This window comes from Drosophila erecta, unplaced genomic scaffold, assembly GCF_003286155.1.
Source record: "Drosophila erecta strain 14021-0224.00,06,07 unplaced genomic scaffold, DereRS2 tig00000021-arrow-pilon, whole genome shotgun sequence".
Taxonomy (NCBI): Eukaryota; Metazoa; Arthropoda; class Insecta; order Diptera; family Drosophilidae; genus Drosophila; species Drosophila erecta.
In genome coordinates, this window is record NW_020825198.1 from 10,750,818 (window position 1) to 10,777,869 (window position 27,052).

A 27,052-nucleotide genomic window follows, 5' to 3' on the forward strand; every position below is an offset into this window, starting at 1 on the left:
AATGAATGGAATTGGGCGAAAGGATGTGGGAGTCCAGCAGCAGATGCGAAGGACCAAACCCAAACGAGGACCTGCGAAGGGCTTTTATCATTCCTCAAATTCGTGCATACATTTTGGCTTTATGCTGCACCGAAAAAAGCGCAGATATCACCAGTTAATTCTGTCTAATTCTGACTCTTAATCGGATCATTTTTGCTACTGAAAGTTATGCAAATATATTGGTATACTTTGAGAAATAGTTAGTTTAGAATATAATCGTTATCTACATTATTTATACTCAATTGATTGGTATGCTTTTGAGAAATAGTTAGTATAAGTTGAGAGTAGTAGTACAATTTTATCTATATTATTTATATTCAATTGATTGGTATACTTTTGAGAAATAGTTAGTTTGGAATATAATCTTTATTTACACTATTTATATTCAATTGATTGGTATACTTTTGAGAAATAATTACTTAAGAATAGAACCTGTAGCAACATTATTTATATTTAAATTCCTATGTTTCTTACAACAGTATAAAATCTTATTTTTAAAAGTTGATTTAAGAGATGATTTTTGTTACAAACGAAATGTCTTTGTCTGTAAATAAGGTTCTACATTTTCTTATGCATTTGTGCCTTTATTTCTACTTACGCTGGAATATTTTTGGAATATTTTTGTAGTGTACCTCCTGCCCCATTCTAGCCCCCCTTTGGCTGCCCCAACATATGTCTGAGTTGCTCTCTGCTAATGGCCTGATGACGCGTCATCGCCGTCCCATGGGCGGTCCTTCTGTCTGCGAGTCGCTCGCAAATTATAATTGAGTGCATGGCGAGCACATTGAACTGTGGGCCCCAAAGCTCCAGGATCCCCAACCAAATGCGGTGGAAAATCCGCAACGTAAAATGCTGCAAGCAAAATACCCATTGTTTCGAAAACAACTAGCTGCAAGCAAAATACCCATTGTTTCGAAACTAACAAGCTGTGGAAAAGAGTTAACCGAAGGTTAAAAGTTGAAGGGTATAAGACCAGCTGGATGAACTTATGCCAGTGCATTATGCGGCTCAACAGAGGTTCTAGGGTCTATTCATGATGCACGTTTATAAAAAATTTATATTACTGAAAAAACATCAAAAACTATTTAACCACAGGTTAATTACCAGCTCAGCAAAGTAAAAATTGGTATTGCTTATAAGCAAAAAGGTTAACAAAGATACTCCCTAGCAAACACATTCACCTGCTAGTTTTTCCCCATTTTCCTGCGGTGAAAAGCCAAGCAGCCATGGGAATTCCAGCGAACCTCCGGTTAAATATCTTAGCCACTCGGAATGGAGAAGCTGCTTCTGTTTCTTGTTGCTGCTTATACATTTGCCACTTGAGACGCACAGGTCGCCCTGCCATTTGGGGCCATAAATTTGAGCGCCACATTTCGCCATTTTAATGAATGGTTTTTTTAATGCAATGGTTTTTGGCTCGCTGGGAAGAAGAGCGAGCGAAAGCAGCAGCATTTTGGCTGCTTTAATTTATTGACTAATTTAGGAGGATGGTGCGGTAAGAGCTCGACTAGCAGGCAGTAATAGATACTTTTAGCCACTGCTAAATGGGCAAACGGCTGCTGGCTTTTTAATTAGACGCCATCGCTACTTTTTGTTGGGCAACGGAATTTCATTTAATTAATGCAGATTTGATGGCAGCACTCAAGGTCACAGGAGCGCTGACTTTGCGCCCTGATAAATAACCTCATAAAATGCCCAATTAATTGGGGCGCGGTGAAAATCTCACCCGAGGCTTTTCAATTTGCGCTACAAGTGCGCACATGTGTTTATGGCTGCCCCCGGAAAACCAAGAACAACCCTTTATCAGGCCGCTCCAACTCATCCCCCCTTTGAGCCATTAAATGCTCGGTTCAACACTTGCAGACTCCACTTAACCAGTGGCAAAAAAACTGGGCTTATATACTCAAATAATTTTAAACAAATTTTAAACTAAGAATAAAGTATAGAAATATAGAAAATGGCTATAAAAATAAGCGACGTAGTTTCAAAAAATGTTTATTTATATATTTCTTATATGGTATCATATATGTTTAGCTATTTTAATTATTTAAATTTTATTCAGATATATTTAGATATGAAAAAATTCACATTTAATTCAAAGCCATCTGCACGCATTTATTTATTTATTTCTTGACCCATCTGCATTTATTCATATGACCCAAAAAAGTATGCTTTGTTTCGCTGAGCATATTTTATTTTGTGCGTGCCAGATTCTATCTGCTTTCCACGCCATTGCTGAATTTTCCGAGCCCACCCCCTTGCAACTGGCACTCCCCTGAAGTTCTCCCACCCCCCACCCCCCTCCACCCTGGAGTTTTCCCCCTCTGATGGGCACCTTTTGTCATCGTTTTCGCCTGCTGTGCGTCCTTCGCGTTCTGGGCGCGATAACAGGCATCATAAATCCTGTGCTCCTTGTAAATGGCACCCCGACAGATCCCCCAGCAGCTGCCACGCCCCCCAGCCTACGCCCCCTTAAAGGGGGGGGGAGGGGGGTGGAAAGGGATGTATGCTCAAACTGAAACAGAAACAGCTTCTGTTTCGCTTTTGGCCATCGTTTGTTATTGTTTGCGGTTAGTTGCCCGCATTTCCCCTTTTTCCTCTTTACATATATCAAACTCAGAGGCAGGTCAGCTCCTGTGGGAGCAGGGGAGTGAGGGGGCGGGCGGGGGGTATGGGAAAATAGTAGTAAGGCATTTTCCTTTGGTTTTCCGCAAGTCGCGCTTAACTGCAAATTGCGGGCCAACGGAAACTTAAGGCATTAACAGCGCGTAAACTTCAATGCGGCATTTAGTGTATCAAAATGTGATTTTCCGTGATGAAAATGGTTCCAGGAAATTAATGGAGCACTTCCATCATTTAAACACTGCTAAATTCTAATTAGTTAGGCATTAAGTCAAAAGTTAAGAAAAAAGTTAGGTAAAAATTTAAGAAATTTATATTATATACTATGTTATGTACGTTAATCATTTTATTGCTGTTATAATCATGCACGAATTAAATATTTATACGTTTTCAAATTTTGTCACCTATGCTGTGAGTGTCGCCCAGTTTTCCCTCTTATCGCATCATTCTTCATCGCATTTCCATTAAGCATATTAAATGTAATATTTACCTTTCCATCTTTAAGATACCTTAATAACTTATCGTTTGATGTGCGTACTTCATCGTTACCACACAATTTTCCTCGTCCCGTTTGCCAATGCCTTTGGCTCAAGCAGCTTAGCCGAAAAATGCGTGGAAAAGCGTGGAAAAATTACAGGGGAAACGGAGACACCTTTGCTAATTTTTCTCGGCTTATGTACGTTTTTTTTTTCACAGTGTTGGCGACAATTTGCCGGCCAAAAGGGATTAAAAAGTTGCCAGCGTGGGGACTTTTGCATTTATGCGGGTGGCGGGCGGAAAAATCCAAAAAGTGGGTGGTCAGTATCATGTGCAGAAAATTTTCCCACTTTCCATGACGCTGACTATCTCTTTCGGCCAGCCAGCGGCGTTCTCTTTCACACTGTTGTGTGTGCCACCCATTTGCATTTCAAATTTAGCAGCGTCGTGGTGCCCGCTTTTCCGGATTTTCCCTGCTCTTTTCCACGTTCAAACTGACGCCTGCTGCTGCTGCTGCTGCTGCTGTCCGTCGCGTTAATAAGCCTCCCCTGGTGCCACGCCCACTATTTCCTATGGCTATGCTAGTTTCGCAATGGTAAAACTATATATTTGTTTCTAACTAAATATGAAAATGCTCAGATAAGATAGATTGAAAATTTATAATTTTTTTAGCGCTTCTCGCCACTGCGCAAGTTTATTTCGTAACTTGGAAACATGTTGACCAAGATTTTTTTCTGTGCAGCTTTACTGGTACAATTGCCGTCACCCACTTTTGCCCAACAACATGGGGCTAATGCAATCTTGACAAGCGTTGTTCCGGACAACCGAAAATGAGGCTTGACACTTTTGATTTGGTTTTACTGGACCAACCAGACTATCCCCCAAATCCTGAATTCCTCCTTTGCCATCCAAGGAAACACGGAGCACCATTTTCACCCCGTCCAAATTTTGATTTGCCGGACCTCGGACGTTGTTTGCTGAGCCCATGTGATGGTCACATATACGGGTGGAAAAGCGGGAAAACGGAAAGTGGGAAATGGGGGAAAATGTGACGAACGAACTGAGACAATGCCAGGAGGCGACTTTTTGATGGTCAGAAATGGGTTGAAAGATCTTAAAGGTTGGTACTTGCACGCGTTTTCAGTAATAAAAACAGGGAGTGCAGTAAAACCAAGAGGATTAATTCACATGGGCTATATTCAAATATAAAAAGTTAATGTTAACTAAAGGCACTGCATTCACAAAAAGATGTCTATAATAATTCATTAAAGGCTTTCAAAATATCTCTGTTAAGTAATGTTGAAGTTCTTTTTATCTATTTGAAGTTTATTTAGTGTAATCTTGGCATAGAAATGATTTTTTAACGTCTTGAAAGCTGTTTACTTTGAGCATTTAAATCATAATTATTTTGTATCAAGATTCGTGTTCAAAATTTCGAAAATGCCTAACATTCCGATACATTGCTATCGATAACACAGTGTTAGGCAACAGAGCACATCTGGCAGCCTCGTAACAGCGACGCAATGGCGAGCAAGGCACTAACGCCTTCCAGCCGTGGAGAGCGACGAAAACGAGTGCGAGGCGGGCGCTGAAAAACGGTTATCACAGTTGCGTTCTCTCGCTCTTCGCAACAAGTCGTGGGTGTCGGATTAGCGGTAAATTCGTAGATTTCCCAGTGGAAATTCGGCACGCTTGAAAGTGAAAACAACAAACGCACACACGCACACGCCTCAGCAGCATCGAATAAATACAAAGTAAACCCGAGAACGGTACAAAACAAGAAACGCAGTGAATTAGCGAGCGCGGGGGAGGGGTAGCTTGCGATTGGAAAAGCGGAAAAAATTCGTGTTTATTTTTGAAATGCGAAAAGTGCAGTGCCGAAAATCAGCCAAAGCGAAGGAGGCGAGAAAAACGCGCAGAGAAATGAAATGAAAAGTTATAAATAAATATATATGCCATGCGGCTGGGCGGACGAAGAAGAAGAAACGGAATAATAAGAAGAAGAATACAATGATGAGGGACGTGATTTCTCTTTTCCGCCTGTCCGTTGTCTATCCTCTCACGCGTCCCCTCTCGGTCGCACACCCCCTCTCGCCGCCCGCAGCATCCACAAGCCCACATATGTGTGTGAAATAAGAATCGAACTAAATAGCAACAAAATACCAAAATTCATTCACGGCGCACATGTTTTTGTGGCCGTTGCTGTGTTGTTGCCTTTGCCGCCTCCGCTTCGCCAGCTCGTTTATCCTGCCATCCTTTTCGGCCGCGCTCTCCCTTGGATTCTGATTCGATTTTTCCCACTCATCTCACATTGCCGTTCTCTCTTTCTCTCTGTCGAATGCGACAGCATCTCGCTCTCTCAGCTGCTTTGTTTGTCCGCCTTTTGCGAAAATATATATGTATAAAGATTGTAATAAAATCGGTAATAAAGTCGGACATAAGCCCATTTGGAAACAGATGATGAATCCCGTTTCATGGGCCAAATCGCACGGAAGAGCAGGAAAAAGTGCAGACGCGCGAAAAGAAAAGTATCTCAGGGATGCGTAGTAACGCAGACAATCAAGCCCCTTTGTGTGTGATCAAAAATCGAAAAGCAGACAACAGGAATACAGTCAATGTTCGATAGTGTGGTTAATCTGCGGCTTATTGCAAAAGTACAGTGGACACACTGAGAAGTAAAAGTACTTCAAAATGTCATTCAGTGCACAGATTACAGAAAACGCTATATATAGTGAACACGCAGTAGGCAAATGTTTCCTTGAGAAGCTGACGCTGTTTCATTTAAATATTTCTTGTATTTGCGATAAAAACTACGTGAAAAAATATATGTTATCAAAATACGATAGCAAGTTTTTATTTGCATTCCAAAACAATCTGATATGATTTCTTTTTTTTGGCTAAATTCCATTTTAATAAATATTTGATATCTTGAGCTTGCGGAACTAAATAGTTTTATAGTATAATATTCTGCATTAGGAATATACAAGTTTTTAATTGTATGAAACGACAGATAATATAGGCGAATAATAATTGGACAATTACAAGATATTTTAATTATAAACGCTTATAGATGCGTTTCTGCTTCCAAAACCAATAGGAAAATAATAACAACTTAAAGTTACAAACTAAAATATAACACAAACAAATAGTCGCAGTGTTCTTAAACTTGAAAATCGGCTCAGTGCATTCAATGAACTTAGACAAATAATTGAAACCTTTGTGAGACATGGCAATTGATAACATATGACCAACATATAAAGCTTGGAAACTTAGGCAGTTTTCACTGTGACTGTCTGCTGCTTTTTGGCCGCCCCCTCTTCGTTTTCTCTTGCTCGCCTCTTTCGCATCATCTCTTTTGTCTCGCGTTTGCGCCGTCTTTTTGCGCATTTCCCTTTGGCTTGCTGTTTCGGTTCTGTTTTCGTTTCAAAAAGTTAAAACATCCAGGGAGTTTTCAGTTCAGTTCGGTTCAGTTCAGTCAGTTTCCCAGGAGGCCAAAATAAAAGCCACCCCTATAAAAACAACTCAACAAGAATTTGTACTTTATCGCACCATGTCGCGCCCTCTCGCTCGCTCTTTTCTCTCTTTCACTTAGGTGCGCGCCATCTCGCTCGCTCGCACGTGCGACATTGAAAAATATATGTTAGTTTTGCGTGTGCGGGGAAATAATTTCCCATAAAGTGCAAAAGCGTGTTCCAACCAACAAATTATTATTATTTTCTTTAATTTCTGACTTACGTATCTTGTAGTCAAAATCAAAGTGTATTTCAAAAAATAAAATAAAAAATCAGAAGGAGAAACAAAATTGTGCCAAAAACCAAGAAAAATAATCAAAATAAAATTCAAATCAAATAGAAATCTTAACAAAAAAAAAAAAACAAATGGTATATTCGCCAAACCGAGCATAAAGTGTAAGAAATAATAGTGAACTACCCTTGTTGTTTGGCCAACCCCCTGCAAGTACACGCAGAGAAATAGTTGGGTGCAAACACACACGGCTGAGGAGTCAACATCATTTGCGACGCCACTGTGAACATAAAAAGCCGTCAAACTGTGGGGCTCAGGGGCATTTTTCCTTCCTCCGCAAGGAATGTATTATCCGGTAAGCATAAATATCGCCAGCAATCGTCAAACTACAGTGAAAGCAAACATTGTCAAACATCGCGAATCGCATTTATCATATAATCGCCTGGCAACAACGAATGGCAAACGCAGCTCAATTACGCTGTTTGTTTGCCGTCTGAAGTTGCATTTTGTGCCAACAACAGTGGTCACTTATAGTGTTACCTGCAGTGTGATAGGATAAAGAATACCCTCGCAGTTTTATTTTTGACTTTTTTAAAATTAGACCTACAAACTCGGAAGATAACTTTAAAGGCCTTAATTCTATTTAATGAAACTATTTAAAATTTAGCCAATAAGAATAAAATATACGATTATGATTGTTTCCTAAATATACCAGTTTTAATGCTGATTTCATGGTGGCTCAAATTCGTTATTATGTATATAAAGTTATATCGTAATATCGTTATATGTAATATCTTTAAAAAATTTTTATAACTAAATAAGAGATTATATATAATACTATCTTTTCCTATTAGCCTATGCTGTTAGATATTTTATTTGGATTTTAAAGAAGTGTTTCCCTCTCTACCCATAGAGAAAGTGCAAGAGTAATACGATAGCCGTACCAAGTCAATAGTACGACATTTAACCAGTGGCCACTGTATTTTCTGAGCCACTATTTGCCCTTTCTTTTAGCCAGAGTCGCAGTTGCTGTGTGTTTTACTCTCGATTTAAGCCGAATCTTGGCTCGCGCTAAAATCCTTATTAGTCAAACTCGCTGTTTTACACACCTCTCCCTTTCTAGCGGCTGTTGCCGTCTCTGTTTGTTTACCTATTTGCTTAGACGACAACAAATAATGTCGAATGTTGTAGTCACACGTGTGTGTGAGGTTCCCCAAATCTAGAAAAAAAGAAGAAAAATAAACTCCTCTTAGAGCCAAATATTGACTTTGTCTTCGTTTTCGTTTCATTTTTTTTCTTTTTTTATGCGGAACAATTGTTTGCGGGGGGAAGAGGGGGTAATTTGATAGCCAAACCAAAACTGCGGGTCGATTTGCGGCTTTTTGGATTTCGGATTTTCACTGCTCCCCACCAACACTTGCTCATTTTTCCCATTAAAATCGAATACACATACAATATACAATACAGTCTTAATGCCAACGACATTATATAATTATCTGGTCTCAATTTATTGCCTGTTCATTTGATACCTTCATTGTGTTAACAAGAATCACTTTTTTTTATATCTGCGCTTTGCTTGTATCTTTGGCAAATTTTCCCACGTCGGCGAATAAATTTCAATTTTTATTAATTTATTTCATTTGTCTTCTTTTGTTTTCTTTGCAGGTACGTTTGATATGCAAATGCTATGGTTGAAAAACTACTCTAAAGTCGCATGATTGATAAGGAAGTTAGCCTGGCCTAAACATAGACCACATTTTGATGAATGGCACAAGAAGCTGCTTTTGTGGTTAACGATGGGTTTTAATGATGTCAGACCGGTGATTTGACATTGAATTTGCTTGCTCAAGCCAGAACGAGTATTTTTCGCTGTTTGTTTTTGCAGAAAATTAATGGTCTCGGCTGTTGAATTGTTCTCTAATGACCCAGTTGAAAAAAAAAAAAACACTAAAAATGCAGCATTACCCGCTTTGAAAATAAGTATCTGAATTTAGCTCAACTTTTTAGAATTATCTGCAATTATTCCGTCAATTTTAGTTACCTATCTATGCATTTTAAAATCCACATTATTCAAGTTTAACTTGATTTACAGCAAACTAAAAAGTGACAACTTTCTAGATAAAAGCATTATTTTATATATTTTTTGTAATTGCCCAATGTCGCCACCGCCCCGAATCGATTTCTAGTTTCAGTTTATTTCGCAAATGTCACTCAAATTAATTGCAATTAAAAGTTCGCCTGCCTGTCATCGTGTGTAGCAGTAGTAACTTGAATCCGAAACGTTTTGCACATGCGAAATAAATCCGCATCGAGCGCAGATTGAGAGGAAAAACTTTATAAAAAAATAAAAACCAAAATTGCGACGCATTAAGTAAAGCCTTCCTGGCCTCCTCCGCCGATTTTTCAATTGAAAAATTGCACATAAATTGCATGAAACTGTTATACGTCGACTTCGGCTGGCATAAATTGTGTTTCAGATGCGGTTTTTATGGGGAGATCAGAGGAAGTCCATTGTGCGTGCGCAGTTAACCGCAAAGTTTTGGTCAAGTCTTGGTATTTCAACGCAAACAGATTATAGCATTTACACACTGCGCATCGAGATTGTAAGCCTACGATGGGTTTAGCCCAAAAAAATATACCAAAAGTCATAAAACATGGATCGTTGGAAAACCATATAATAATAATCACAACTTTTCACTTCATCTTCAGCCTAAAATCATGAAACGCACTGTATGCCGCTCTCTGATATCTCTGATTTTACATCTTTCGGACTTTATGTCGGCTATTAATTATGTTTATTTTGCGTTTACAGCGCTTTGAAGGCTGTTTGGCATCTCAAATGATGTTCATGCACAAAATGACTTTCACTCAATTAGTCTTTGGTATGATGTAGGCATGTGTCCGACAATTTCTTAAGTAGATTTTCCATTTTTTCCATTACCCAGAGTGGCCATCAATCCCTCCGCCGATTGTATAGGTTCTTGTCATATTTCAATTTCTCATTTTCCCTCCCCTTGATTGATGGCTGTGTATAATTTTCCAGGGGAAAAAAAGAGAATAAATGGACAACATTTTGTACTATATAGGCAAAGTTATGCATAGAGTAGAGTCTGTACGACCCGCATCTAATTGAGTCCATTTCCATTTCCAGGGCAAATGATATGACAATTTATTTCAATTAAAGTTGATTTAAAAAATTGCCATTCCGCCTACAGTTTGTACTATCTCTTTCTATCTCGGATCGCCTTGATAAGTCCGTCAATAGAAAAACCTATTTAAGTTAAGTCGAGCTCACTAAAATTATATTGTATGTAGGTTACCTTTTACTTTCAATCGGTTTGATGATAAATTAACCGAATGGAAGCTCGTAAAAAAGTATAAATAAGGTGCTCAAGATAAGATCATCTCGTTTTGCGTAATACCTTTGGAATGTAAATTGCAAATAAATTGCCAATTAACTTTCGCATTTATAATTCAGGTACTTAGCTTTATTCGCATAGGTGCTGTTGAAAAGCAATAAAAACGCGGCGCGATAATCCTAAAAAATGCTCCTAAAAATGCATGTACCAGTTTGCACATTTCCAAATGACTTAAATAAAATAAGCAAACGAGTTAATTGAATATTTTAAGTTAACACAATGCAAATTTGCTGTAACTGACAAGTTCACAGCTCGAGATGAAAGAGCCAAAGATAAACAAACGGCAACGAAAACCGGCGGCCGTGTGAATGACCCAAACTTCGTTTTCTATCTCTTTCGCTTTCTGAGCCGAGTAAAACGTTTAAGCCAAGCTTCATGCAAATTATTCGGTTCACCGATTATGGAGTGCAGGGCGGGGGGAGAGGGGGGGATGGCAGTAAAAAGAGCGGGGGCTAAAAGCTAATCGCAGGTGTCAGTCACACGAATCCCTCGTTTTTCTCGCCCCAGCAATTAGCAAGATCGTCGCACGCCCGCTTTTTTTTTTTGTTTTTCATTTTTTTTTTTTTTTATTATTTTTGCTATGACTCAGCAGCAGGCGGACAAAACTTGGTCAAAAGTGTAACAGGTTTTCACGTTGTCATTGTAGTGCAGTCGCCCAAGTAACGGTATCTGTAGCAGACAGTTCGAGCAGGTCAACTATATAGCATTAACTTGGCTATTAGAGCGGTTGCATAATAGAGTTCTCCACGCTTGAGCGGACAGCTCAAGATCAGCTGTTCTGGCACTAATTTATATAATAAACTCACTAACTAATGATATTTCTTATAGTAAAAAAGAAGCTCTTTATACTATCTCTTTCGTTTGCAGTATATACAATATTACAAAAAATGGGTAATGTTGCATTGATAGGTAGATCAAATTAATAACCATCTTTAATCATTATTGTAATATATTTTTTATCCCCCTTTAATTTGCTGCCATTTTTCACCAAATAGCTGGTAATAATTACTTAGTTGCGCTCCCTTTTCCAACGACTTTTATGGGGCTGTCAATTGTTTTCACTCCATTTCTCCATTGCTCCACTGCTCCATTCAACTGCCATTCGTTTTCATTCATTAGCAGCAAGTGCAGTGCATCAGTTCTGCTGGCTCATTCGTCACACTTGCTAGCGCATGCCGTCTCTTTTGCCGCCTCTCTGCCCGTCTCTTTCGCTGCCGCTCTCCCCATCTCTTTCGGCCACCATCTGGCTATTTGCTACGCCCCCACGTGCTTTTTGAACGCTTTTGATCGCTGACACAGTCGACAAATTTTTATTGCCGCCTCGAGTCGATCTCGGGTTTTTGTTTTGCTTCTTATTTTATTTATTGCAGCCGGCTTTTGTTTTTATTTATCTCGTGCTCTTCGTTCTCTCCTACAACTTTTTTTTATCTTTTTTTTACAATTTTATTTCGTTTCGTTTTGTTATTTCTATTTTGTGCGGTCACTGTTGGGCTACTAAAATTTACATTTTATTTGCATGTCATAAACGAGATTTTATTGTAGGCAAGTCGTTCGTGCATGTATAATTTTTTGTTGAATTCTTTTTTTTAGACAAAATATTTTGCTATTGAGTAATCGAGAAAAGTTGTCTACAAAGTCAAGTCAAGAACAGTGGGTTTTGGTAGGAAAATGTTTTTGGAATATATAAATCATATAAATATGACTGCAAATAATTCCATTTTCCTTATTCAAGTTACACACTGAAAAAAGCTACTACAGGAAAAACCTTTTATATAATAATTACTGTCTTTCTGTCCTTACACTTTGGTAACGCACTGTTTTACCATGCATTCGGCTGTTGCTCACTTGATTTAGCATTGAGTAAGGTTTTTTAGCTTATTTTTAGGGTTGGTCCATAAATAAAAAGGTGGGCAAACAACTTTTGAATGGATTTATACAAATAATTGTGGTCTTACTAGTTTGTCAATGCTTCAAGTGGATAGATAGGCCTCAACTGAAGTGATATCAAATAGGGGTTTGGCTACTAAAAAATAAAACATGATTAAAATCTCCTGATTCATCAACCTTTCTAAATACCAACCATGACATCCATTTAATTGCTAATCGCCAGCTGAATCATTCCACAACCGGAAACATCTAGAGACATGCAGTCTGTAACTATTTATAGAATTTAGCTGCAGCTATGAAAAGTATCTTTTTAATTATCTTGCACAATTGAAAACTATGCATCTTTGTTATTATCTTGCATAATTGAAAATTATGCATAATTTATGCAAATGCAATTAGTCAACAATAAATGGAGTCTCGTCTCCAGCAACATTTTTTTATTCACTTTGTTGTTACAATGTATCGCTTGCATATTTTCACGATTTTTTGCCATAAATTTAATATTGGCAAAAATGCTAAAACCCACTCGCAAATCACTCTAACGACTCGAAAATGCAACTTATTTTGGCTGCCCCTTTGATTTTTGTGCTCCTTGCAGTATGCATATATATACATATATATTTGTACATTTTGCTTTAATGGCGTCTCGAGGCACTCGCCTTTTCGATGAATTTAATTTATTAGCTAGCTGAAAAGTGCAAATGTGCTACTCGTTGCCACCCGTTTTGGTGGAAAACAGTGCACACTTTGCCTTTAACTGCTGCCAATTAACATAAAGCGACAGCACCGGCAAAACAAGGTGAACAAGTCGGGTTGCAATGCAAAAGATAAATGGAAGATGCGCTCTGGGTTTTAATCCGAACGGATGGCAGGGGAGGGGTGCATGGCGCCATTGTTTCGATAGTCTTGACCATAAACGAGTTGCTGACATCATCGGCGGCTGGCAAATCTGGCCAACTTGTGACCTTTACAGCCAGTGACCTTGATGGCACACCTTCTTCGCCTCCTCCTCCCTTTTTTCAATGGCCTTTTAATTATTCGCCATGGCTAAATGAACCTGCAACTGCAATGACCCAGAGAGCCTGATATCAGTGGCTGCATCAAGACGATTTTTATTGAAAATTTATCGTATAAAAGGCGTATTTATGTTGGCAATAAAGATCTGTGAGGATCCATACTCATTATAATGGCAATAAAGATCAAAGAGCTTGAATTGTATGGAAAGTAACAACTTTAGGCTCTAAAAATGCTGATTTCCATCATTAAATTCAAGTTTGATTTGTTTCTTTTTGTTTTAAATCCCCCCCATTTTATCTTACAAAAATGTTTTACCATCAAAATGACAGATTTTTAAGCTTTGACCATTAGTTTTCATTATAATTGCATGAAGTATATACTCATACATGTTTTCGTTGGTATCGATTTAATAAAAACGGAAATATTTTAGTGCCTCTCTTCCATTTGACTTTCAGCTTCCTGAATGTTTAATGTTGATTTTAATGGCCGCCTGCTTGTTTTGTAAACAATATTTATTTAGTTTTAATTTGAGTGTTGATGAAGTCTGTACAAAGGCGACCTTCAACTCCAGCACGATTTAGTCATCAATTTTAATTTATTAAATATGTAAACAAATGTATAACCATATGCGCGCATATTAAATTGCAATTAACATGGCCATTATAATGAAAATCTAATGGATGAGTTGGGAGCTAAAAAGGTTATTGCACAGCTGCACTCAGAGTGCAAAGACGTCAGTAGCTTGTTAGGTTGTTCTCAACGAGTTCGGAAAATGAATCAGCTCGCTATGGTTATTTGTTTTTATTTTAGGATTAGACATGTCTATTTCCCATCTATTTCCTTTTATTTATCCCTCTGATTAACACACACACTCGACTAAATCTCATTTCGAACACTTCCTAATGGAAACCCAATCCTTAGCCTTTTAGCTACATTTTTCTTGCCCTTTTGCTAATTCCCATTGATTGCGGCTGCAGTGAAAGAAAAACTACAGCTGCCCATGTATTTAAAGTGATTAATTTGTTCAAATTATTTCCCTTTGGCATAGGATATTGCAGATTAAATGTCTCGTCAACACTTATATATAACGATTCTTAGGTTTTCTCAACCTATCAGATTACCTGTCAAGCTGCAAGATATATATTTCTTTCCGTGTTGATGGAGTCCATCCTCCAGTTTCCTGTCGTTCAGCCTGCCTGCCAAAATAGACAATTTCCTTTTCTTATTAAATGTTATTTGTATTTCACTCACAGCGAAATGAACGACGCTGAAATGCCCGCCGCTTGACTATTTATTTGTTTTTAGCTCTGCCCCCCGTTCCAGATCTCCAGATTTCGAGTTTCCCAGTACCCAGTTTTCCCAGTTTCCCCGACATCCGAACATACCAACAACCATGCCCTTCTGTCCTTTGAACATCATCCAATTACACAGCGAACCGCACCCGAGACACGTGTGCAGCATCTGTTACCAGTTTTGTGGGCCACTCGGTTCTCGGCATCATCGATTGATGATGGCGTCTCGCTGGAAACGGTGTGGAGTGAACAGAGCGGTCCACTAAAGTCATCGTTTAGGTCTGGGATTGCTGAAGTTTGGCAACGGCGCGGTATCGCGCTGACATTGCTGAAATGGCCCCAAAACTGAAAACATTTTGTAATTGTGTACCCTGCAGCAGACCCTTTACCCTATTCATCGTTACTTTTTCTCTGCACGGCGCTTGAAACAAATCAAATTGCGAGTCCGTTTCGGCTTCAAACATTTGGGAATGCCGCAGAACACTTGAAAAAAATAGTGCACTTTAGTTGCGAGAAGCTGGGAAACCAATGACAGAAATGAAACAAACAAAGCTAAATATTTAACAGAAGAAACCTAGATTTTGATATGGAAAACTCTGTACATGTGTGATTCTCGTATTTTAGTTATTCAAAATCGTACTTTTAGGGAGCTTATTTTGTGTACAAACTACATATTCTTCGCAGTGAAGAGGCCAAGATGTAACGAACCGGAACGAAGGCGACGGTTGTCCTCATGGGTTAACAGTGGACCTGGGGTCAGGGTCGCCCCTACGTTCCACGGCAAGTGCGAAATAATGGCCAAGAAAGAACAACAGCGGCAGGGAAACTCATACATATTATATATTTTGTACCTCTCTAACCGAGCTGCAAAACAGAAAAAAAGAAGAAAAAGAAAAAGAAGAAAATAATAGAAACAGAAATGAATAAATGGCAGGGTGGCTGGTAAAAAGGGGCGTTGCAGTTGGGTTGCTTGATGGGGTGACCCGAGCGCCAACCCCAAAGCAACTTGCCATCACCATTGTGACATTTAAGAGGCTCAAGAGAGGCAGCAGCACAGCAGCAGCAGCAGTAGCAAAGCTAAAACAAAACCCACGCACACACAACACCGTGCCCCATGCCACATGCCACATGCCCCATACCCCTCGACCCACATAACCCCCAAACCGCCCATAAGCGGGAGCACCCACACCCACACCCGCAACTCGCAGAGCAACCCTCGGGGGAAGGCCACCAGTAGTGAAAGGTGTGAGAGTCGAGTCCTTTGCTCAGTGTGTGGCCCCTCAGGAGCTCCACGGGTGCAGGATGCTGGATACTGGATGCTGGATGTTGGATGCTGGCTGCTGGCTGCTGTGTTAATCTATATGTGTATACAAAAAAGTGTATATACTATGGCGATACGTGTGTGGCACCTTTGGAGCGCTGCATACTTGGGTGGCACGGGTGCTGCTTAAAATAATTAAAAATCAATATTTAAACTATGCAATGAAGCCTATCAGGAAACCGAAAGAAGCGGCAAAGAGCGCCATTAAAGCATTCAGGAAACTATAAAGATGCTGACTGATGCGATGTTAAAATTAATTCATATTAATTATCTAATTTACTGCTAGAAAATGAAGAAGTATGTGCTACTACCATTGCAATTATAGTAAAATAAACTAGGCTTTCCCGTACTGATGCTTTAAAATTTCGTTGACTAAATTTAAATATAATTCCGCTGCCATATCGCTGTAATTTATTATTTACGCCTAAGACTTGCAATGATACCAGCCAGAAATTGTCCACACCGCCAACATGCTTAAAATTTCTAAAAGAAATTTGCATAATTCGCGATACAACAAAAATGGGAGAAGAATTTAATTATGCAATCTCCATATTACAAAATATCTTGCAATTTGCATATATTTTCACAAAAACGCCCATTTTATGGAAAAGCGCCCCCCAAGCATAACCACAAAATTATACCTCGAGAATCCATTTGCCTACGCTTTAAAAATGATTTCATTTTTTGGTGTTTTCATTCGCAACAGGCTGAAAGTCAAAATAATCGAATCAATGAAGCACGAACAATTTTCGGATTTTATTTTAATTAAAATGAAACCGAATGAAATGACTGATAAATTGGAGCAGAAACAAGTCAAAGACTTGTCTTAAAGTATGCAAATATTGTATGAAAATACATTTTACCTGGCTATAAATAACGTTTGAGCCCGAGTTCCTCACAGTGGGTGGCCGAAAAGCCAGTTTCAGGATAAATCACTTAAATACACGTATATATCAAATAAATACTTATAATTTACGAAACAAAAGGCGAGTATGCTGACGACAACTTAAATTGAAAAATAATATGGGCAAAGTGTGTATAAATTGTGTATAAATTGTGTATAAATTTGACTTTGAAACAAGGAAAATGTTCGGAAAAATGTTGCCTGTGCCTTTTGGCTCTTATTGAAGTTATTTGCAGTCCTTTGATTCAATTGTTTATACATAGAAGGCTGGACGCCAATTTTTGGGTATTGAGTTTCTATCTCTGGTTGCAAGCAAACGATTTGTTGTTAAATGATGGACTATTTCCCTTCAACTGGCAAATATGTGTACGTCCTTTCGAAATATGTGAAAATAACAACCTTGAATGTTATACAATTATACAATCAAATCACTGATTGCAAGCTTTTTACTTTTTATATTAAATTGACACTTTAATTAAAAGGAAAATACACTAATAAATAAAATGGCTATTGTTTTACTACACAATATTTATCTGAAATATACATCTTTGATATATTCCAAACCTGACTACTTATCTTCCGCATTTTAACCTAAATCTGCGCAGCAGGTGAAAGGTTAAAGGTTCATTTTGTATTCCTAACATTTCCCTGAGTGTGTTTCGGTCTCATTAGATATAAATCCCAGCAGCACGGCATAATGTGTATTGGGCAACATTAACGCCAACTGTCAGTCTTGCGGGCCAATGACAATTAGTCTGCTGATAAGATAAGCCCCAGAAAGCTGCTGCCTAAACCAATTTTGGTTGGTTGGATTTTCGGTTTGTTTCTTTTTTTTTTTTTTTTTTTTCCTTTTTGTGGTTTGGAAAACCCCTTTTTATCTCAAAATTAAATGGCGGCAGCTGTCGCACGCACACACCCACCCACACACGCCCCTAGACTTCGAACTTTGACTTGAGTGCGCTTGCCATTTTGTTGGCGCTTCAATCAAAAAAGTTTGCCACATACTACATACGCTCGCACGCAAAATTAGCCTTTATGTTGTTGCGCTATTTTGTTTGTTAGCTATCTACATATATGTATATGTAACTGTCAAAGCGGGCTAAAGTTTTATATCTATTAGTTTGCCTGCCAATCAGGTTTGTGTGTGTGAAAGGAATTTTATTGTGAGGTGCGGCATGACAAGGCTGCTTTTAAGCATCGAATATCTTTCAGATACATGCAAGCTGACAGCTTAATTTTTGTACTTCCAATTGAAGTCTTCAAGCGACGCGTCGCATGAGTCTTATAAAGTACGAGTATATTCCATCGTCTCCCCGAAAGCCAAATAAGAATTTCATTTAAAGAGAATTTGCAGCACACATTTACAGTGTCCCCCTGGCTTGATTGCTTTGGGTCCTCACATTCCCCATTTATTCCCCGTATATTCATGCGTCATGTGTGCCAGCTCATCTCTGTGGATCTGCTCATTTTTTAAATACCCCAAAAAATGCTGTTAATTACGTTGTTGCAAAATGTGGCCTGGAAAATGGGTTTTCTACCATGAATAAAATATTAATTAAAGACTTGCCTCGGACATCCGCACACTCGCCCTAAAAAGAGGCAAAAAAGTTGTGGCCCATCGTTGACCAGATTTCGGTTGGATATTGAGGGCAAAAAGAAGGTTTTGCCTTCTGACAACTTTCCATGAAAATTTATTAAATGTCACAGGCAAAACTGATAATGAAAACACAAAAAAAAAAAATAGGAAAAAAATGGTTGTGTCAATTCTGCTTGTTTTTGCGGTCCCCATGCAAAAGTAAATTAATTTAAAATTTTGAAAAAATGTGCTGACAGCTGGGAGGCGAAAAAAGAAGAGGGCGTCTGACTCATTCTTTCTATTGAGCGTTTTTTTCACTTGGTTGGGCTATCGAATTTTTTACTATACTTAACGAATATGCCCATTTAATTATGAACGACAGTTTTTATGCTATGCAAAATGTTTATGTGTTGCTAAATGGAAGCGGTGCTTGCCTTTTAAATTCTTATATTGAACAAATTGGTTTTTTTGCTACACTTTACTCAAATGTAGCTGAGAACCCTTTTTAAGTTATATAAGTAAAACAAGATAATTTTCAGTTATTGAATAGAATTGCTTGTTTGTACAGAATTGGAATTTTGTTGTTGATTGCGATGCGTTCTCGGGCAAATCATAATGAAGTTGCTCTTACTGCAGCCGCACATAATTCGAATGCAATGGCAAAGCAAGTTGGCATCTGTTTCTGCTGACAGCTAATCTAATCTATGAGGATGCTTATCCTGTTCTCAGACATAGATATGTGCACATATATAGTCTAAAACATAGAGATTGCAGTTGCAGCTGGCGTAGAAAATTAGGCACTCGAACATTTGGGAATAATTTATATACACATATTAGCGTGTGTGCTTGTGTATGTCGTCAAGCTGTGCAATTTTCCGAGTTCCTTGGGAAGTGTCGTAATAAATTTCTGACTGAAGAACTGACAACCAAGAACTCGGCAAATAAACTTTTGCTGTTTGCGCACTTGGCCTGCCTTGGAAAATGCTGCCTTGTCATGCCGTCTGCAAAATCCCCCAGTTTATTGAGATGCCAAGCTGTTTGTGCTGAAGGTGTCGGATTCATTGACTGAGAAGTTTGCACAACTCAAGCGAAGCGATCTAAACTTATTTAAATATATGTATATGTATATGTATATGCATATGTGGGAAAGGTCAGAGTTTGGGTGCTTTGATCTCGCTGCTGCGAAAATTAATTAACCTCACCGCCAGGGCTTGGGCATAATAAATCAATAATTATAAGTCAAGGCATCTTGCCCATCATCTTTTTCCATCTATCTATACCCATGAGCTAAGCCATTTAAGCCATTCGCCATGGTTACCCTCAAGCCGAAAAATTCTTGTTGTCAGTTCATTAGGCTAATTAAAAGTACAACAAATTTTCTGAGGGTTTCCTGCTGTCATCGAACCCATCATTAGGGCAAAATCGAAACCGCAAAAAATAAGCAATTAGAGCCTAAAATGATTTGCTCTTAAACAGATTGCCTCACAAGCGTTTTGCGGCTTTTGATTTATACGCCTGCCTGCTCGAATTTTCGAACAATTCAATCAGCAAGAAAGGAAACGCACACACAAAATAAAATAAAAATAATTAATCAAGATTTTTTTTTATGTATGTTTGCTGTGCAATAATTTAAAAGAGAACGCGAGCAGAACGCACGAGTATTCCTATTGGGTTTCGACTTTGAGAAATGTTTGCACGCTTGAAGCGATTTGTCCTTGAGTCGAGGCTGTTCAAGTCGAGCTCAAAGCCCTCAGAGTCTCTCTTGTTTTTTCCTCCTTAATACGAGTATGTATGTATGTATATACACACGTTTTTTCTTTTTTTCTGGTTAACGCTCGCGGTTGTCTGGTCTGATTATGACACTGCCAATGCCTCTCGAAAAAGCCCGGCTTCTTCGGCGTTAGAGGAACCGGAATAACCAGTGGAAAACTGCGCAGACATCATCAACAACAACAACAGCAACAACTGGCCAGAGATAAACAGAAAACTAAAAGCTAGAAAACACCAGAGCAGTAGGCAGAAAAGCGAATTGCGGCTGCGAGTGCATTAAACTCGGTTAGTGACAGTGAAAGTGGTTGGCGCAGTTGCTAACTGGGCCTGTCGACTGGTCCGCGATTACATGACCAATTTGAATTTATGGAAAGGATTGTGCAGCCCGCTCCGCTCCTAGGGCAAATAAACATGTTACTCAATGTACATAAGTTGTAAACCGGGCGAATTTCGGTTTAAAAAGTATCTGTGCATCTGGTTCAGGCTGTAGACCAAGAACGTGATGCTCACTTTGTACAAGTTGGAAACGAAATGCAGCATATAATAGAATTCGTTTAACTTTGTGTGGATAGTGTATTTATAAAGTAAATGTTATTTGTGCGCCAAAGGCTCGATCGTCACTAGTTTTTCACCTCGTTTGGAGGTGTTTTTGGGGTGTTTATTTGATAGCTGTTATTATTTGTTAATTAAATTCAACTTTACGACACTTTTTTGAGGCTACCTGTGAACAGGGAAAATTCAATAAAGCTTATTTTCAAAAGCAGACATTTTTATGTGGCCATTGCTTTTATTACTTGAAAATTGAGGAAATCTCGCGAATGCATTTATCTATTTATTAGTACACACAACATGCAGCGAGTATTGCATCACAGATATGGCAGCGATGCGCGCATAATTTGCAATTTCCGGTGGCAAAGCAAACCAAGCACACCTCTAAGTGCAGAGGCAGAAAAAAAAGAAGGGAGTCCGCAATGCCAAATTGACAACGATATTTTCGTATTTATTTCATTTCATCATACGTTTTTCAGCGTTTTTATTACTACATTTTTTTTTCAATGCGCGCGCGAGTGACAATAATTTATTCAATCAACGCAAAAGCCAACACCAAACGAGCACTCACATGGGGCACTCACAGATACGCAGACACACGGATACCCAAACCACTCAGATACTCAGACACTTGGCACGCGGAGAGCCTAAATTGTCTAATGATGCCATCATTTGAGGCGGACACTCAGCAGGCGGCGTTTTACGATGGCCACGGATTGGGCCTGGGACTTCTACTGGGCTAATAAAAATGTACGCATTGTTGCCTGGGCCATGAGGCAAGTTGAATTTCGAGGGGCAGGAAACAGGAAGCAACACTTGATGCGCAGTTATGAAATACAAAAAGCAAAAGATACAATATCTGAATACACGAGTATGTGTGCTGTGCGCATGAGGGGTCGAGTCAGATTGATGACCGTGTGGCAACAATGGGAATACCTATGCTTACCTGGTCCTAAGTGGTGTGCAGATACCGTCGAGCCATTTCATAGATACAACGAACGCTTTTCGAGGAATGGGGAATGTCTGCGCCGAATGTATGAGGTGCAGATAAGCATAATGTATCTGTAAATGGAATATACGAAATGAAGCCGACAAACGAAATGCTGCCATCGGAATATACGCGTGCAATTTGAATGAATTTAAAAAGATTTGCGTCGTTAATAAATATTAATAACTTCTTATATAACGTTAAATAATTCACATTATGTACTTATAGAAATTGGGCAGTTGCCATTAAATTGTATCCACTGTATCTTTTATTATCTTTTTTTTTGAGCCCTTATATCATTTTTTGTTTTTTGGCGTTGTCGCCAACCCAATTGGCAATTTTGATTTTTTTTAGAACAAGCCATCAACAAATTGTGCACATGGCTAATTGCAATTTGTTGCGCCTCGCTTTTGGCACCTGATGGGCCATATTAAAGCCAAAAGCAACATGAATATACGCATATGCCTGCAAGCCAAGGTAAATATGTGCACATTTATGTGAAATTGAAACAAATTTCTAATGACAGATGGACACAAATAGACCAGGGCGCTTGCACAAGAAGAAATTATGCATTCCAAGTCAAACTCTTGTCAAAAACAAAATATATAAATGCCTTTGAAAACAGCGTGTAAAATGTACACAAACATTCTTTTATTTACAACAATCTTAATTTAGCGCTGGAAAAGAGACACAAGAAAATACCTGACAGTTCCCACTAGATTTCTATCCGCCGCATAATCCCTTAAAGCTCCGACAAATTCTTTTCCCTGCCTCATATAATCCCTTGACTAGAGGGACTTCCTCTATCATGTAACCCACTCATGTCCAGCTTCAATGAACTGACAAGCTCACATCATTAGCGATATGGGGGAAGAAATGTTCTCTGTCAGGGAACTTATGTGCTCGTATTTTTTGGTTTTCGGTGGCTTTTTCTTTCCCCGAAACCAGCGATGTAACCAGCAAAAACAAAAAAAAAAAACAGCACTAAAATCGATGAATCTACAGTGCTGTTTTTATGCTTGCCGCATCGCTAATTCGAAATCATCCATCAAGCTGGCAAAAAGGCAACTGAGGCAACTGAGGCAACCCACCAAAGAGTCATTCAGTCATTCAGGGATCTCGTTTTTTTGCCGGGAAGACAAATGCAATCTCCTGACTGCTGTCTCCTGGGCGTGTCCTTTCCGAGGGCGTGGCAAACAGTTCTGGGAACACAGAAGAAAAAAAAACACAGCAAAATAAGAAGAAAAGGAAAATCTCCCAGCAACGCCAAAGTTTGCAACTCTTTTGTCTGATGACAAAAGTTTGTTGTAGGCGCTGCGCGACTTTGACAATGAATTTAGCCTTAAGGCAGAGGCAAAACAAAGCAAAAGCCAGCCTGGTCGGGACAAAATCCTGTTTTTGGACCAGGAATGACGGCGAACTGGTTTTCGGGTTGTGGGTGTGGAACTGGAGTGCAGTCTCAGTCGACTACGTCATCAAGGCAACTGATTTTTTTTTTGTTTCTTAGCGCTTTCAGTATTTTAGTTTTTTTCTTTTTGTTGCATATTTCGCCTTTGTGGAGCGAGTACAATAAGGCAACTTGACTGGGCGCTGACAAAGCGAGATTGATGCCCATCTAGGGCATGTCTTGGTCGCATTCGGGGCGTTGATTATATTGATGGGTGGCCAGCAGGAGCAACTAGGCATCTAGCCATCTTTGCCACGAACAGGTAACAAAATAGACAAAAACCTAAAAGGCTGAATGGAAATGAATGAAAGTGGGGAGGGGGCGGTGTGCAAAGGAGAGCATTGAAAATGTTGAAAGAATGATGCATAAAGGGGGTTCATCGTGTATATTTAGCACATGATGTAAAGGATCTTCTGTACTTTGCAGCATGGTTTCGTGGTTCATGTGAACTAGAAGTTATACATTACCTCTTTTAATTAGATTTTTGTAATTAAGATAATTATTTATATTTATAATTAAAGTGTATATACACTTTTATATTACAATCTCAAAGTTATGCCAAGAACCCACTGCAATGACAGGCACCCAAATCTGGGATTATCCTAAATGTGAAAAACCGTCTTTAGAAAAGTATACTTCTCATAACCATAGCTAAGAATTTTTCGGCTAATTTGTGCTAATTACTTATTCTCTCTTTTCTTTGCAACTTTTTCATTACAGGTAAGTTTGAGGAACTCATAAAATTGCGCCACAGCAAAGTTACCTTTCGAGTGCGGTACCCTCTCGGGAACTTTAATTAGTAACACAAAAAATACATAAAAAATATATATTCACGCCTTCGGAGAAAACTTTGAACTGGGATTTGGTCATAAATCTTGCAAAACACGAAAGCAACAGCAACCAAACAGGTGCTCCATTGACCAAAAGTCCGGTAAATTGAATTAAGATGAAAAGCCTAGCTGGCTAGAGAGAGAGAGAGACGGCAACAACAGGAGGCCCTCTGAGCGAGTGAGACGGAGCGTCAACAACTTTTTAATGCCTTGGCAATTTTATGCTTAATATTTCGTTACCTGCATCAAAAGTACGAGTTCCCCACGTAAAAGTCAAGACCCCTGGAACAGATGCTCCCAGATTTCCCCAAAAGATAAACAAAACAGTAAAAGGAAGCGAGAGGGAAGTGTGTAGAGTGAGTGAGAGGGGTAGATCGGTTGGCAAAGGTAAAGCTAAAGCTAAAGACAGAGATGGACAGTTTTAAGCTTAATAAGATCAAAATCTCTGCGGATTATATCGTACACTTTTTTTTTGCGCCCCAAACTTTTCTTACCTTTTGCGGCAGCCACGCCTCTCGTCCGCTTGTCATGGGAACTCAAGGCCCCTTTGCGGCTTTTGGTCAAGACACGAATTTCGTACTTTATATAGGTATGTATATATATATATATACATACATTTTTTTCTGGGTTGGTGTTTTTTCTTTATTCATTTGCTGCATTTTCCCTCTCTTAAGTCAAAAGTTTGTGCTGTGTAAATTATTCGCAAAGCAAACAACTCAAAAGCCAAGCGGGGAATCCTTGAGGGGATTGAAAAATTTGTGGAGGGAGCATTGGAGCCATGTGACATGTTTTGGCAGTTTTTTAACAGAGATTAGAACGTCGTACAAGTTGTAACTTTTTAAGCAGCAGCAGCAGCAGCAGCGCAGCAGCACAAAAACATTTCCCGAAGAGAGCGACTGCCACAGAAAAGTTTTATATTCATTCCCAACTTGTTCCGATTTCAAGTGCTGTAAAACATTTCGAAGAATGAATATTTAATGCCCCAGGGTTTGGGGGGCGTGGACTATGGAAATCATTTGACACGTAGGAATCTGTTCTCGATTGTAGTAAAATACAAAAAAAAATGTAATGCAAATGACAAACTGTGCATGCATATGGAAAAGTATATAAATGTACTCACGATGATGATGATGATGAGGATCGCAACCCGTCATGTTGCATAAATTGCGGCATAAAAAATAGAGCTCCTGCAAATGCGGCGCTTATCTTTTGGCTTTTTTCAAACCCCTTGAAGCAGAAAGAAAAATTGTCATTGTAACTACATAAAAATGAAATGCAATAAAAATACCCGCAGAAAACTGAAAATAGAAGCAGGAAAAAACAATAACAATTCGAACAACGAAACCAGAAGGCAACACATAAAAATAATTTCAAATGTGGCAGTTGGGGGAGAGAGGGAGATGGACAGTGTAGAAAATAGAGCATAAGAGAGAGACGGCAAGATGATTTGGGCCAACGGAAAATGCTAAACAGGAAGAAAAAAATTTAAATCAATTTTCTAAATTAACCAAATAATATTTTATTAATGTATATAACAGAAAGAACATTTTCGAACAGGTTCTTAACTTTAATATGCAAATATTAATATATTCCTTATAAATATTTTCCAATACGTCCATTTTTTTTCTCACTGCATCAAATATAAATGAAAATGGTTCGCTTTCGGTTGTTGTTTTCCCCGTATCTTTTTTTGCTCGATTTATATTTTGCCACAGAAATGAAAACTATTGAATGTCAAACAAAAACGTGCAATCGCAATCGCACACATAGAAATTCAGACAGTCGGAGATATTAAGGAAAACTTCACGCAAAAGTGGTGAAAAAGGGGGGAAAAGCAAGTGCACACACACGGCGTATACTTAACCAAAATATTTACTCGCTCAAAAATGGTTGCGGGTGCGCATGGTTTTCCTTGTCTGTACGATTTTACATTGAAGATTAAATGGTTTTTTATGTTTATTGCACAAATACTTTTATTATTATTCCCGTTATTTGTTATTGCGGTTTTTTCCAGCTTTTTTGTGTACCAATAATTTTGATATCGTTGATACCGCTCTTCCACGTCGACGAAATTTCGATTTGTGAATTGGGAATAGGAGATGGAATAAATGTACGTGGTTCATTTTCGGATTGTGCATTAATGTAGGTAACCAATTGGAAAAGTAATAAGCGATAAAAAAATACCTTTTCTTAAGTGGTGAAAATCTTCAAATATCAGCTAAAAGTAGTTACATATCCCATATATGGCTCTTTGGCCAACTATGCCTTAATTGCACTTTAAATTAAATATGCATTTAAAATTCTCAGCATTTTTGAAATCTACATTTATATTCCGAAAACGTATAGAATTGAATTTTGATTGCTCACTCTGTTATGCAAACCAGGCAATTGTATTGTTTATATCGCTTGACTTATTTGAATTTCTAATGTTGTCTCCATTCGAAACTCCCACAACTAATTTCGCGCACAATTAAGTACAAATTTCAATCGAGTCTATAAATAAAAGAGTACGCTATTTATTTTTAATCCCCTGCCTTGATAGATATGTGCATACTCGCGAAAATCCAAATGGCTATCGATCAATGCAAAATGGTTTTTCGTCTACAACGCCCTGACCTTGGGAATGATTTTTGGCAAAGCTCGTTAGACTGATAAATGCGTTTCAGTTGCATTTTCCCAGACATAGACTTTGAATATACAATTCTATCGATGCTTGTGTCGTCTGAAAAATAGCATTGTTTTTAGCCATGTCATTGCTCAATTAGAGCAGCGGAAACAATGCGAGATCTTGTACATAAGTGTTTAATATATAACAAGCGCAATTTGGTCTCTTTTCTCTGTACTTAGTTGGGTCTATTTTATCCCTTTGCATTATCTTAGCAAATGATATTTTTCAATAGCTCTTAATTTAAAGCGATATCCATTACAAGGTGACAAATTAAGCCATCATTTAGGCCACTCTGAGCGCCATTCTCTTTTTAATTCCATTCCCTAATTAATTGACAGATTGGCTTAAATTTTCCGGCAGCCAGGAAAAACTTTTGCACTTGCTCGCCGAACGGAAGGAAAATTCGTCAGGCCCTTTGGCCATGTTTCGAAATCCACTTTAGCATAATTTTTCCACGCCCTTTGGGGAGTGAAGAAAAGGAGCGCTCTATTAAACGCTTATC

The 27,052-nt window shown here is 38.7% G+C and overlaps 1 protein-coding gene across 11 annotated transcripts in view; it reads left to right on the top strand.

Annotated features, from left to right (window-relative positions):
• Nucleotides 1–4,677: 4,677 nt before the first annotated feature.
• Nucleotides 4,678–27,052, top strand: part of LOC6546340 (RNA binding protein fox-1 homolog 1) — a 76,996-nt gene continuing 54,621 nt past the window's right edge. For 7 of the 11 annotated variants that reach the window (XM_015158422.2, XM_026977569.1, XM_026977568.1 and 4 more), the window contains exons 1-2: nucleotides 4,678–4,892; nucleotides 6,885–7,237. In XM_015158422.2, the coding sequence (XP_015013908.1) occupies nucleotides 7,226–7,237 (12 nt within the window). In that variant the 5' untranslated portion in view covers nucleotides 4,678–4,892; nucleotides 6,885–7,225. Of the gene's footprint in view, nucleotides 4,908–6,884; nucleotides 7,238–27,052 lie in introns of all 11 variants that reach the window. The other 4 variants (XM_026977575.1, XM_026977576.1, XM_026977567.1 and 1 more) reach the window with 3 other exon arrangements.